This window comes from Protopterus annectens, chromosome 6.part0, assembly GCF_019279795.1.
Source record: "Protopterus annectens isolate FY-2018-M chromosome 6.part0, PAN1.0, whole genome shotgun sequence".
NCBI lineage: Eukaryota > Metazoa > Chordata > Ceratodontiformes > Protopteridae > Protopterus > Protopterus annectens.
This window is the reverse complement of record NC_056737.1, coordinates 1191726524-1191742352: the sequence shown is the minus strand read 5'-3', so window position 1 is coordinate 1191742352 and position 15829 is coordinate 1191726524. Positions and strand designations below refer to the sequence as shown.

Genomic DNA, 15829 nt, shown 5'->3' with positions numbered 1-15829 from the left:
TGCTAATAGCAAGCCTCATCCTATATTCCAGTGGTTTAATTCTCTCAGTCTCAACTTCATATTGTGTGAGTTTGAGCAAGTTACTTAACCAGATCAGTATTCTGACATTGCTCCTGAGAAGAGAGCCTTATGTCTAGTAAACATGCACTGCTAACAAATGAGTTAAAACATACAGCCTTCTAACCCTTAGCATTAACCATGTAACAAATCTCAAATCAAAATTCCAAAAATACCCCAGAAATCACAAGACTCACTAACATCCATTAGTGACTCAGTACAAAAGACTAAGTCTGTGAGATGCTTTCAAGCTTCATCATGTAATCTGGGTTTCATTCTCACAGTCCCCATTTTTCTCTTAAAAAGTTATTTATCCATATTTGGGGGTTTCCTCTAAAATGAAGTACTTAAGACTAATGGCTTTAACAATTCTGCAGCTGAAGTCACATGCTAAATGAACATGTTAACAAACAAATATGCAAAGATATATTGGGTTATGAACATAACCTCATGAAAGGCTTTTCAAGCACATAAGTTAAAAGTCATCACGGGTAGTTCTAGCAAAAGTGATACTTATTTATATTTTGTTGTTTACAAATGGAGCCCTAAGTAATTGTTAATTAATTTTGTCTGACGTCACACAATGTCGCTGTTTAATCACTGTACTAGGAAAACAAGAGTACAGCATAAGTCTGGTAAGATGTTGATTAACTAGGCTGAAGGAATATGCAGCTGTCATCACAATCAAATGTGACATTTGGTTTTGCAGAATTTGAGTTACTGCTTTACTGTTGTAATTGTTAAAGGATGAGCTGTTATAGATCTGTATCTTACAAGCACCAGCTTCACTGCATTTCAACAAGAAAGGTTTTACATTTCTGTGATTCTTTTGTGAATTTTTCTTTTTCACAGAGTTTAAAAATACAATAATAATCTAATTTTACTATCTGAATAGTCCGTGTAAAAATAATGGTTACTGTGTTCTAGATAATGGTTTCTGCATCTAGATATGCCATCTTCTCTGTTAGGAGCTTTATTGGTTTATTTTTGAACAAATAATTTGACAATGTTGCAACATTGTTTCCATTTCTGCTATGAGAACTGATTTTATTTACCTGTCCGTTGTTCATTGCAGCATGTTGAGCAGAGCACGTGAATATAACCATCGTCAGGTACTTCTTGAAAGCTGGCTTACTTTCCAGACTGCTAGGAATTCCTGGAGAGGGAAGGAAGGTGATCAGTAGGGGGCCTAGAAATGTAAACAGAATTACATGCTACCCCCCAAGGGACATATTCCAAATGACTTGCTCTCAGTGGAAGTCTGCTTTAGAATTAGGACTTACAGCGGAGTAAGTCACTTATACTGAGAGCAAGTCTTTTGGAATCTGGCCCCAATATATATCTCTCAACCTCTAAGCACAAGAAATCTGGACAAAACCAAAAATAATGGGGGAATAAATGCCCAAAGTCAGGGACACATTTTATACATTGCTCTTATAAACTTACTATGTTGCTAGAGTAAGAAGTTTTGCATTAGTGTATATCTTCTGAAGGATATGACATCTGAAACTCAAATTTATGTCATTATAGGGTGACTTCAATCTTCAATGATTTGTCATAAAAGTACAAATTTTATGAAAAACAGATCAACAATAGGAGGTGAAAATTTGGACAGTTGAGAGGTATTTCCCAAGAGTCAACCGTTAACTGCAATGATTGTATTATTTCAGGGCTATTTGTTCAACCATTTATCACAGACTGGTCTCCTGCTTTTTGCAAAAGTGCCACTTGTTTTTTTAATTTTTTTGTGGGCTATTACATTTCATACAGTGAAGCTGCATATACATTGACTGCAGGGTGCAAAAAAATTATATCACACAAAATACCAAATGACAATGACACAGTATACTGTATGTGTTACTTGTGCAGTTCATGAGTTGGTAAATCTTGGTTTGCTAATTTTTAAATGTGCATTTCCATATGTTGTTAACATTTCAAAAATAACTTGCAAAAATATATTGTATCAAATGAAGGACTCTGCAAAGATATATATAACTATTTCAGATAATTTTTGTTTCTAAGCAGGATTTTTGATGTATCAAGTGCTGTTTATTGAAATAGGTCTAATGGCATCAGTGATTTACCTCAATTAATATTGTCAAAATAAAATAAAATAAATGTTATTTCTGAAAAAATAAAAAAACATATCTGTGCCATGAACTGGGTTGTCATGATCTAGGTTTGTTGCAAAACTGGCTTCTTATGCTTAAAGTGTGCCTTCCTTCACAACAAAACTCTCTATATGTAGTGCTTAATTTTGTAGGCATGCTGCATGCATTCTCGTTTCTGCACATCATATTAAAACACCCATATCCTGCACCCCACCAAAAGATTAAACAATTTATTTCTTAATGTTTTGCATTGTGTTTTATCAGAATTTTCCTATGATGGAGCTATGAGTTAAAATTGTAACAAGATCATACATATTTTAAATAATATCGCCTCTGATACTGTTTTTCTCTCTCTGTATAACAGTTTACAATCCAAATTGTAACTTGCTACAGATTCCCCACCATGACCCAGGATTCCCACTCCTCATTTCTTGATACACTGGAAAATATTAAGGTATGACCCAACACCCTAATAATGGGCAATTTCAACTACCCCACCATTAACTGAGAAAACTACTCATATACCAACTCTTTTGCTCAACGTTTTCTGGAATTCATAAATTCCAATGACTTGGATCAACTTATCGACACCCCCACCAGGGGCAGCAGTATCCTAGACCTGGTCATTACCAACATGGGCGACCAATGTTCCGCACCAGAGGTCAATTCCTCATTGGTCAGATTTGACCACAAGCTAATCAGCCTAGACATCCACATCCCGCCCCCACCCCCCATTAGGGAAACCACAGTAAAAAATTTCTTCAAAGCCAACTTCACGCTTCTTAAGACAGAAGTGGCAAACTTCATGACAGCAATTCAGGTGGACAATAGAGGTATGACTGCTGAATCCTACACAAATGCACTTTATAAGCACTTGCACAAGTGCATGGATCGTGCTATCCCTAACAGGACCAAGATGCTATCCTCCAAAAAAAGGAAGCCAGTCTGGTGGTCCCCTGCCATAACCAAACTCTACAACAGAAGAAAGAAACTGCTGCAAAAAAAAAAAGAGTAAAATACCATGACTGGAAGAACTCCCTGGTCAGCCTCAGTAAGAAGCTGAGATCCCTTATAAAATCATACAAAGCTCATTATGAAAACAAAATCGTCACTGATTCTAAAGACAACCACAAAGCATTATATAGCTATGTCAAGAATCTCAATGGCAACACTCAGATCTGCTCTGAGTTACAGCACAATGGCACTAAATATACAGAACCAACTGATATTGCCAACATCCTGGCAGATGGGTTCAGTGCTAACTTTACCCCCACACCCCCTAAAAGGCCCATCTCTATACTGAAAGAACTTAAAGTTCCTATAATCATGGCTGCACAGGTAAAACCACACTCTCCAAAACCATGAACACAGCATCTATGGGACCTGACAACATCCCAGGCTGCATTCTACATGAACTACAGAATGAACTGGCACCCCACCTAAGCACCATGTTCAATCATAGCCTCGCCTCATAGCCTCGCCATGTACAATGGTGATCTTGTTGGAGATGATCTGTAGGATAGCCGTATTTTTCTTTGATGCAGTGACAACAATGGTTAGTCTGTACTCTAGCTGTGCAAGTAGAATTCCTTTGCCTATGACTATCCTTGCTGGAGATGTCATACAGGTTCAGAGATTTCTGGTACAGAGAACTAGCTAGTTAGTTTTATTGCATGTTTTTAAATGAGTTTATGCAAATTAATAGTTGAGCCAAACCAGATTCCTAAGTCGTCGAATGAGATGGTTGTTTCTATGTGGAGAATCTTTCCAACTGTGATGTGAAGTGTCTTAGGATGTTTGGTAAGCTTTTTTTGGGGGGGCTGAGTAGTCTGGATTTTGTTTTAGAGGGGGTTTGATAAGACTTTGTGTTGTAAAAGCCATTGATTGAGTAAATGCAAGTCATTTAGAGTTGAGTTTGTATCCCAGAGTTTGACTAGTTGGATTTGAAGATGACCATGTCATCCACATATTATATGATTGGAATGTGATGTTGTAAGTGAGTTTGTTAATGAATATGGAGAAAAAAAAGAGGTGTGAGGGTGGATCCTTGAATGAAGCCTTTGAGGACTTGTGCTTTAGCAAACAGGGACATTCCTAATTTCACCTTAAAGGACCTGTTTGATAAGAAGGCTTTAAACCAAGGTAGAGTGTTTTCACTAATGCCAGTTTCTATTCGTTTGTCTGACTGCGATGAGTGGTTAGCTAGGTTAAATCAACAACGGCTTCTCTAGTAAGATTTTCTTGGTCCATGCTGTTCATGACTTCATCAGTTAGGGTTCATAGAGCTGTCATAGCCCTTTGGCCACCATAGAACCCATGTTGTTTTTTTGGAGAGATGATGATAGTAATGGACATAATCTGTAAAATTGAGTGTGGATTATTTTTCTAGGAATGTTCCAGCTGTAGGAAGTATAGAAGTAGGTTGAAAGTGGTAGTGTCTTCTGGTTTCTGATGTTTTAGAACAGATGTTATTAGGCTTTGCTTCTTCACAGATTTTTGGTACGATGTTGTTTGTTAGACAGAGGTTATGATTATGAGCAAGGAGTTCGGTTAAGACATTTTTGCACAGATGGATAAACCCAGGGAAGATGTCCCAATCAGATGAAAAGTCAGTGGGAATTTGGTCTAGCAAAGTTTCTATGTCTTTGTGTTTGATGTGTGGGGAGTAAAAGTAAGGAAGGCATAGGGAAAGGGAGGGGGGGATGATTCTCAGTTTTGGCTATAACACTGCTTAACATCTCTTATTTATTGGGCAGTGCAGTGGTGCAGTGGCTAGCTTTGTCACCTCACAGAAAGAGGTTCTCTGTTTTGACTTTTGGCTGGGGTGCCTTCTGTGTGGAGTCTGCATGCCCTCCCTGCATTTGTGTGGGTTTCTTCAGGGTGCTCTGGTTTCCTCTTATATTCCAAAGACATGCCTCTGGAGCTTTTCTCCCCAGGCCTCCACTGAAAATGGATTCTGTCCTACTTGGACTTTCCTAGTTAACAAATGTTAAATAAATAATGTGATTTTTCTTTAGCATCACAATGAAAAGCAAAGCATTCTCTTTTTAACTACATCCAAATAGCACTGCATTTTTAATTATGTCTACCTCTGCAGTTTCCCTTTTAGTTTAAGAATCTTTGTTAATGTCTCTTTGCATTTGATTATAAACATAAGAGTTAACTGACCTGTACTCTTTGATGGAGACTATTACTTGAAGAGTGCAAACATAATATTTTAGAATTTTGCATCTAGATTAAATCCAGTTCTTGAGTTGAGGTACCTAAAGAATCAATCCATTCATTCCTTTCCCAAAAGTCTGCAGAACATTTTTCTAGGTGATTTTTGTCTCCCTGTCTACTGATTATCTACCCCTCTACAGGGGTGAGTCCATCATTCTCCCTTACTAGGCATTCCTACTACAAGGGTGAGAGACATCTGAATGGGTTATTATTCAGGTGGCCAAATGGATGCTTTATGCCCCCACCTGTGCCCTAACCCTCCACTTGCTCACTGCTGAAGTGAGCATCCTTCAGCTGTGGCCCAATGAATCTGGCTTATTCCCAGCGGAGTGAGTGCCTTAGTAGATTTTTATTTATTTATTTATCTTTTGTTGACTAGGTTAGTCCCACTAGGCTATTGGACTATTTTCAGGGAAGGCCTGAGATAGTATTTTTATAACTAGGACAACCTTAGCCTGGCCACTGGGGAACTTCCCCTACTCTTTGGATTTGCTAAATGGTGGTGGGGGGCACCTATAGCAGAAAGGAAGAGGCCTAAGGGAGGCAGAAGCATAGAGGTGGAGAGAAAAGCTATGGAGAGTTTGGAGGTGGAAAGTGAGAATTTGGAGAACAATGTGTTTGATATGGAACTTCAGAATATTAACAAAGATTCCTTGCAGTGCATGTTACAAATGAGCAGTGTTTAGCTGTCTCCATGGAGAAGAATATGAGTGAGTCTGTTGAAGCGGTACAGATAACAGAACTGGTGTCAGGAGGGCTTGCAGATGATCTGTTAAAAATAATCAACAGGACGTTCCATGTAACAGTTCTGCCATTTCATGGGGTAAGATGTCAGATAACGTTTTTCTAAAGTGCTGAGGGTGGTAAAGTGAAAAACAAACCAGGTGATGTGGCAGCAAAGAATGCAGCAGTTAAAACGTATGCAGAGGTGACAGAATGTAAAAGAGGAAAGCAGCAACAAACCGAGAAGGGGTCTGGTTTTTGTGCAGCAGATAATGCAGTAACTAAAACATATACAGCAACGACAGCAGGCAGAAAAGGAGATCAACAACAAACTGTGAGTAAAACTGTTTTAAACAGAGGAGAAGACCAACTGTGAGAATAAGGACAACATGATACTGTAATAGACATATGTTATGTACGGGATCATTTGATAACTGTCCTTTTTTAAAGGTCAAGAAATGTTATGTTTTATACATATTGAGACAGACTTTTTGTGACTTAACCTTTGAAACTGATGGACTGATGATGAAATCTCTGGAACTATATAACAAAAAGGATATTTATCCATGGAACAATTATTTGTTTTCTGGTAGTAACTTAAATGAGAAAAAAGTTCCTTTCCAGTTTACAACTGATGAACTGGAAGAAGGTGTTAACTCATTCACTCTAGTGGAGCTCAGGAAGTTTGCACTGAAATTTCCAATGGGCGGAGCCTAAGCCTTTTGACAGAATCAAATGATGCCGTCACATTTCGAAGAAATGTTCATATGTCAGGAACGGGTCTATATAACAACGTTGAACTAAAACAAGTTTGAACAATATAATATTGAACCCTAAAGTTCTAAAGTGGAAAATAGCGAAGCCATGGCACATCGACTTTTTTCCCAGGGGATGCTGTTTAGAAATAAAAAAAAACAAACAAATGAAAAAAAAACATAGTGAAACACTTGAAAACTAAAAAACACTGCTCCAAACCAAGACCAAAAGACACGGACACCAGAAGTTAGCACTTTCATTCACTTTAATATGCTGTGAACTTCATCAGAAAAACATTGTAACCACCCTAAGACAACATTTAAATACTTAATTAGCAGTCACATGACTGAATAATTTTATTTAAAAAGAAAGTTCATTTTTATAAATGTAAAAAAAAATACATACAAAAATCCATATAATGAAATTAGTAATTGTAGAAGTAAAAAAAAAAATAATAATTAAAAAGTTTTTTGTACATTCTAATGAATATAATAAAATAAAGTTTTAAAAAACTTTAAAGCTTAGTCTGCAAAAAGCATTTTATGTTAATGGTGTCATTTAGACCTGGTGCAATATCTGCACCCAAGTAAATTTGCCATAAAGATTCTTTGCATTCTAACCAGGTTTTGTAATCACCCAAAAAGGTTTCTTTACTGACAGTGTCCATCACTGAGAAAACAGACTTTTTTAAATCAATACAAGTACCAGCGTGTTTTGCCAAAGCATTAGTTTGTTCTTTTTTCTTGATTGCTAAAAGATGTTCATAAATACGTCTTTTTAGACACCTAGTAGTCTTTCCTATGTAATAACTTGGGCAGGATAAACATTGTGCAACATATACTACCATTTCACTTTGACAAGTGTAATATCCTCTGGCCCAAAAAGTTATTTTTATGTGACTAAATTCCACTGAAGACATGTTACCGATGTACCTACACTGTCTACAAGAATTACAAGAATAACTACATTTTTTTCTGAATGAGTGCACTTTTTGTATCAGTTTTGCTGTTGCAACCCTGTTCTAATAGACTCTTAATGTTTGTAACTTTTTTGTAGGTAAACAGAGGTCGCAGTCCTACAATCTTGGCTAAATCTATGTTACCTAGTACAATTTTCCAATTGTCAACTATAATCTTTCTAACAATCCACATCTCATTAACTATAAGAAGTGGAAATTAACAGGTAAAACTGTTGTTCAAATTCTTTGAGTGGTCACTGATACCCTGTCCTTCATTCAATGCTTCAAGTTGGGTGTGACCTCTCAAAATTGGACTTGCCTTGCCGTCTCTTAACTTTAGAACTTCATTTTCTATTTGCTTGAATCATAATCTATCGTAACCTCTAGCCTCAAATAAAGTTCTCAAAATCTCCATTTCTTTTATAAAGTCAATGTCTGATGTAGTTAATCTACTAAGTCTAATTAGTTGTCCTTTAACTACATCCTTTTTCATATGAGGAGTATGGAGGCTGTCCCTATGTAGATATTGGTTAGCAAACACTGGCTTTCTATAAATGCTACTAATGAACTGCTTGGACTGGTGGGCCATTTTCAGGGCTTTACTATTTCCTCCACTGTGGTGCGATCTTGGAGTTGGTATATTTAAGTAGGGGGTGTGTGGGGTGAAGCCCCTCCTTCAGTTTAAGGTTATGTTTTTGTTTTGTTTTTTGTCACGGAACAGCGATTTTTTTTCCCTGGGAAAAAAATCGCTGTTCTGTGCTTTCAGTTTTGTTGGGTTTCGGACAGTAGGGTTCGATATTACAATGATCAAACTTTTGTAAGTTCGCCATTGTGATATAGACCCGTCAGGATCTACAGGGATTATGAAAGAAGTATAAATGTCAAACCCTTCAGCACAAACTATTTTTATAGCAGTAATATTCTTTAGGTTCTAGGTATTAAACTGAATTTTATAAGTCACAGTAAACACAGTAACTGTTACATTTGTAATAATTTGCAAACAACTTATAATATCTCAGCAAGCACTCATATTACGCACATACTGTCAGCAGCATTTTGTTCATCTAGTTGAGAGCTTTCATGTGAAGCTAAGGAGTTATATCTGTGTTACTTGGTTGTTGATATATTTATAAAAATGCTGTGAACAAAAAATGACTCCAAAAGTAATAAGAATCACTTTATAAGGCAGTCTTCTTGGAGTACTTCTGTGTACTGCCGCTTGTTTCAATATTTATAAAAATGTGCAAATTATATCTATATAAATGAATTCATAAAAACAACAGTTAATATCTATTTACCTGCACTAGACATAGTTCAAATATTAATGCAATTGAGTTTACCATTGTGCAAGCTTTAAGGTGAAACCTTTTAAAAGCTTGTACATAGCATGGTTTTGGAATTATTGATGCAAATATGAACAAGCAATATTTGATGCCTAGACATGTCAGTAAGAGTTAACTGCAGATGCACGTGGAGACATCACTTGGATATAATGAATTAAAATGCATGCAGGTTCTGTGTGAAACTGTGATAGCACTGTGAAAGTTAGAGATGAGAGAAACTTATGGAATGGACATTGGATGCTGTTTAGAAATAAAAAAAACAAACAAATGAAAAAAAAAACATAGTGAAACACTTGCCAAGTGTTATTTTTGTGTAGAGGGACATTAACTTATGCTGGACAGCCTAAATCATGTTTCTTTTCTGGGGACTTTTCTTATTTAATTGATTGTGACAAGGTACAATGCAACCAGTGTGGTGAGAGAGGACATACAGCAGATGGTGTGTGCCTGAATGCAGGGTCTGTAAAAAGGGGACACTTTTGGATAGATTGTCAAGAGCAAAAACAACAGCAAATAATGAAAAAGAAGGGCCAACACAAGAGACTGAGAGAGAGGGTGAACTAGGTGAAGATGAGACTGTAGAAGAAAAATATAGACAGGAAAATGAGGAGAGAGAGAAAGGGTGTGTGTGCAGGAAGAGAGGTCAGGAGAAGGGGTAGATACTAATAATGTTTTTAAAAAGTTCTACCCAGTGAAAAAATCCGATTCTAAAGATTGACGATTTTGTAGATAGGCTCAGAAAAATATTCAGTTGGGGAAGAATAAAATTAAGAAAAGGAAAATTTAAGAATATTTCCTTCAAACTTAAAAAGAAGGAAAAGCAATAATTTTAGAGCACTTTCCGTAAATGTAAAATGGATAGGGATACTGCAATGGTGTGCTAAATGGGATGTGGATGTTATTCTGTTAGAAGATTTAAGATTCCTGACAAACTGCAAACAGAAAAATGTGGGGGAGAAATATAATAAGGACCTTAGGAAGTGAATATTGTTCTGGAATAGTGGTGTTATATAAAAATTGTGAAAACACTAGATATAGTACTGGCAAAGCTGGGCAGGTTAACTGTTGTGGATGTGAGATGGAGAGAACATGTTTAGAGAATTATAGCATTCTATGCATATGCAACTTGAAAGGAAAGAGAGAATCTTGTATCAAATATTAGAGTATGTGATGGTTAACATGAAATGTATAATTGCAGGGAACATTAATTGTGATTTAAGAGGAAAATGTAAACATAAAGGGAAAGATGTAAAAATACAGGAAGTGATAAAATGTGGTAAATTAGTTATATGGAACAAAAGTGAATGGATTTATAGAAGCTGCTGTACTTGGATGTGAAATTGATTATTTTGTATTATCAGAAGGTTTGGGGGTAGCAGATTATGATACAGTTGTGAGAGGTTTTCCAGACCATTTAGCAGAATGACTGGGAATGATGGGAGAAAGATGATATATTAAAGTAGGAAAGGCGAAAATGAAAACACGAGAGATTATAGGATGAAACTGTAGACTGGGAAGCACTGCAGTGATGGATGGATCATAAAACCATTAAGGACTTCTACAAATACTGGCCCAAATGTTGGATTGAACTTAAAAAGAAATATAAAAAGTGTTTTTGCTTTTTCCCCAGTGGCAGGATGATATAAGGAAGAGAAAGTGCAGTATGGGAAAATGTATAGACATATATTAATGAATTTAAGGAATAATACGAGAGAGCATTATGATACGAAAAAGAAATATATATATATATATATATATATATATATATATATATATATATATATGAAAAAATAAGGCATTACTGTTTAAGCAGAAACATTGTTTACAAGGGAAAATAGAGGATGTACCTACATATTGGGGTAAAATACTAAAGGAGGACATTAGTATAATGAGGGAAATGAAACAAATGTAAACGGAGAGCTACAAAGAGCACAAGAGGAAATTATGAGCATTATAGTACAGCATGTGGAAACGATCCACAACGTGTTAAGAAAGAATTTTAAATAAATTACTTAGTGAATTGTGCTTAGGAAAGTAAATGTTGATTCATTATCAGCCATAAATGGTACAGGGTATATAATGTATATGAAAGTAATGGACTAGAAAGTATTTTATAAATATACTGTATGAATGGTTGAAGGATGGATCTGTTTATAAAGAGTTATATAATTGGATATTAAAATTTATATGGAAGAAAGATGAGAAGAACAAATAAAAAAATTAGAGACCAATCAAACTAAATGACACAGATTATAACATTTTTATGAAAATAATTAAGAGGAGATTGGAAGGAATAAAGATAAAAGTAAGGTTTTAAGCCATGTGCTGAAAATGGGGGGGTGTATATAAATTTAAGACGTGCTGAAAGTTGGGAGTGTGTATTTTTTAATGACTAGTGTCTTTGCTAGGATAAAGTTTGGGAAAATGGTGTATTTATGATGCAAAGGGAGGCTTTGATAAAAAAAATGAAAGTAGTGTATCTTCTGAGGAGGATGCATAGATTAGCATTCAGGAAAAAACTTTTCTGCTGAATTCTATATTAATGTGAAACAAGCAGCATACATGTCAACTGTTTATATGCCCCCAGAAAAATATGAACAGGAAATTGTGCATTTGGTGTTTTCTTTCATACAAATGTGAAGATTAAACCCAGTGAAGGAGGTGTGTTGTATATGAGTGACGATGAAGGGGGGGCTGGGGTTACTAAATACAGTTGTTTATTCTGCTTCTTTAAACTTGTATAAAGATATAAAGTGGGTAAAGGAAGAGAGTGGAAAAGTAATAGTGAGAATGTTTGAATATAAGTACAAACATTTCCTGGAGAAAAGGAACATGGAAATGAAGACATTATAAATTATCAAGAAAAACACTTACATGGGAAATAAAAACTGATGACATAGAGAAAGATAGAAGGGTGCGGTATAATAAGGTGATGGAACAATATTAGTGTGTAAATCCATTAGAAAATGTGCCAAAAGAAGTGATTAAAGCCATTAAAGTAAGAAACAGTGGTGACCAGGATAATAGAGAGTCAGGGTTTCCTATTGAGACTGGTAATAAATAAGTTACCATAAAGGGGAATATGTCATATAGCAAGAACACTGATAGATTGTGTTTATTTTTTGAGGAGGAAAAGGCAAAAGAGCATTTTTTCTGAAATGTAAAAGAGTAGTGAAAATCTCACAAAAGTTGTGTGAAGATATATATTTTGAGAATAATAATGATATAAAAATATAGATGTGAATATGATTATATATGGATATTATAAGATCAAGAAGAAAGAATACATGAAAAGGGTTAATAAGAATTTATTTTATGTAATACTGGTTATTTGGAATGAAAGACTGAATGAAAGTTTGTTAAATAGGAAATGTATTTTGCAGATATATTATGAAAAATTAGATTATGGTTGTGGAAGAAGGAGTGGGGGGTCAATTGTGGAAGGATAACAATGAGAGTGTTATAAGAAAATGATAAATAGTAAAAACTACAAATGTGTGTATATCTACCTATACATATGTACATTCTGTAAATATGTAAATAATGCTTTAGGCTGACTTAAATAAAGGATCTCTACTCTCTTCCATAGCTGAGATGGGACCTTTACATCCATGTCAGGCTGGTGGTACCTTGGTCTAATGTCTCATCTGAATGAATAGGCACTAAGGAGTGCAACACCCTGTGAATGCTGCATTGAAGTGTCAGCAACCCAATCATCTTGAGTGGGATTAGAACCCATACTCTTAGCATTTTCCTATACCAAAGGCAGGTGTGATACTTGATCCATCACTGACAATACATCTGAGATCAAGCCATCCCGGACCTTACAGTACCCAGTCCCATCATTTAAGTAAATCTGACTTCTGTGTCAGTCTGTGACCTGGAGACAACCTCTGCATGTAGTCCTGGATGGCAGACCCTCCCGACAGTCAGCATACTACATAATTCCAAGGCACAGGTTGTGGAGTAGGTTTTCCTTAACCCTGGTTCTAACATAATACCACTAATAGTAGATCAAACTGTTTTTATGTTTTTATGTAATAAATAGTAAAAGTCAAAAGAATATTAAAAATAATTACAATAACTGTTTATGGTAATATTAATAAACTAATACTGGCAGCTATTAGATTATACCTTAAACAACTTTTGGATTCAAATAGTTTGATTTATTTATATGAAGCTTGAAGGTATTTGGCTTTTCAGAGTCATTTATAACTCTGTTAAAATAATTCTATCTGAATTTGATTTCAAAGATTATTTACACAACTATGTATCACAATTGATAAGAATCACTAAAATCTCTAACACTAATAAGAATGCAATTTGTCTCCTTTTTTAAATTGTTTAGGGTGTTTAAAGGATTTAATTTCTAAGGGAAGTTTGTTCCAAGATATGGCAGGGTTGTAGCTGTAGAGATTACAACCAATTTTGGTCTTGGATTTATATATTTTTAGCAGGTCTTGGTCAGAGCTGCATAGAGACCTAGTCAGGGAATATTTAAAGATAATAGGAGTAAGGCTAGGACAGAAAGAGTGCTGGTATAGAATTGAGTGAATTATCTGTAGTTGAGAGAGGAAGAGCTGGCAGGATAATTCTAGCCAGTCTAACTGTCTTAGGGAAAGACAGTGGTGAGATATAAGTATGGTGTGCAGTGACGCTAGCCACCTTGTGGTAGGTTGATTCGAGTTTACCTAAGAGTGAGGAGTTCCGATTACTAAGACTGTGACAGCTATACAATAGGCTAGGAAGAAGGTATGCATGAGACAGAGTTATTTTTGCATTTCTAGTTAAGACTTTTTATTACGGTAAAGGGGTCCAAGTTTTTGATGTGTCCTTTTAATACAGGTAAACAAATGCAAATCAAACTTAAGTTGATCATCAACTGCAACTCCTAGGAGTTTGGTGCTGGATTCAACAGTGATAGATATGTTATTGAGGGACAGTATAGTAAAAGACGTTTTGAGATTAGTGAGGTTTTGGGGGATAAAGAGTAAGAGTTTAGTTTTCTTAGGGTTGAAAATTAGTTTGTTGTCACAGAGCCAGGATTCTACATAGTTAAAGGATGCTTGGGTGGCAGAGTTGAGGTCAGAGGGAGTATCTGCAATGGTGATGACTGTAGAGTCATCCGCATATTATATAAGGGATGACTAGGGACAAGAGGTATGTAGTAAATTAGTGAAAATATTAAACAGTATTGGGCCAAGGACAGATCCTTGGGGGACTCCAATTTTTACTGGGAGGGGGTAGAGCAGAGAACCATTTGACAGATTGCAGATGATCAGAGGGATAGCAAGAAAACCAGGTAACAGTAGAAGAAGAGAAATTAAGGTATGATAATTTGGCCAGAAGAAGAGGATGGGAGACCATATCAAAGGCCTTGGAGAGGTCCAGAAATAAGCAGGATACCAGTTTATTGTTATCACGAGCAAGAGAGATAGTATTTATGAAATATATTAGTGCAGTTGTGGTACTATGTTTAGGGCAAAAGCCATGTTGGGTAGGCGTGAGTTTGTTTTAATGAACTAGGTATTGCATAATATTTTTGAGAGAGGATACAAGATTGCAATTGGTCTGAAATTAGTGATGCTGGTGGAGTTACCTCCTTTATGTATAGGTAAGGTGTAGAATGTTTTCCATAAGGAGGGGAGATAAGATTTGGAGATGGAGCAATTTAAGATAGATACAGGAAAAGCAAGAGGTTCTGCTGCAATCTGCAGAAAACAGGGGGGTAGGGTATCAGTGGAAGGAGGGCAGGGTTTATGTTTTGACAGTAAAGATTTTATATAGTTAGTAGGTACTGTTTTAAGGGTGAAAGAGTTAGAGGGATTGGGTGAAGAAGAAGAATTGGAGAAGTTGTTATCATTACTAGTAGAGGGGAAGGAGATAATCATCTTAGATATCGATTCAATAAAACGGGTGTTGAATAAGTCAGCTGTTTCTTCACGCATGTTGTTTGGGCTGGGCTTAGGGGAGGAAGGGTTTCCAGGATGTAAAATGTGATTTATAGAGTTCCAGAATTTTTTGGGGTCTGACATTTGGGCAGAGGGGAGGTTGGTATAGAAGTCCTTTTTGTCTTTATAGATATGTTTTTTTTACCTAATTTCTGAGTTCTTTCTAGTTTTGTAAATGAATGGGGAGCTTGTTTTTTATCCACAATTTCTACATCCTGTCTCTGTTTTTCATTAGGGTGTGGGTTGGATTAGTTAACCAAGGAGATAGATTTGATCCTGACTGTGAGGAGAGGAGCAAGAGAGTTTAGGACATTTTGGAAGCTAAAGTTGAATCAATGGACAGCTTCGTCGAGGGGGACACAGGTTAGATATGACCAGTTTATTCTGGAGAGATGGTCTTTGAAGGTCTCTGGGCAGAAAGTGGAAAGTTTGTGGGAGGTTATGTATCTGTGGGGCCTAGTGAAGTGTGGAGTATATCTGACAACTCTTACAGGGGAGTGATGGCTAAGCGAGTCGGGTAGGGTCTCGGGTTTATGGTATTTGTGGAGGTAGGAGACTGAAATCCAATCTAGGAGAGAGCTAGGGAGATGAGATTTGTTGGTATGAGTGTGTGTAGAGATTGGTTGTACAAGTTAATGAATGAAGTAGTGTTGGATGCCTGAAGAGTAAGCCAGTTAATATTAACATCCCCAAGAAGAATGGTTTAAT

At 36.2% G+C, this 15829-nt stretch overlaps 1 protein-coding gene across 1 annotated transcript in view; it reads right to left on the bottom strand.

Annotated features, from left to right (window-relative positions):
- LOC122803966 (polyunsaturated fatty acid lipoxygenase ALOX15B-like) overlaps positions 1–15829 on the bottom strand; it is a 217941-nt gene that overhangs the window by 46972 nt on the left and 155140 nt on the right. The window contains exon 4 of the mRNA XM_044073644.1: positions 1113–1213. Coding sequence (XP_043929579.1) covers positions 1113–1213 — 101 coding nt within the window. The remainder of the gene's footprint in view (positions 1–1112; positions 1214–15829) is intronic.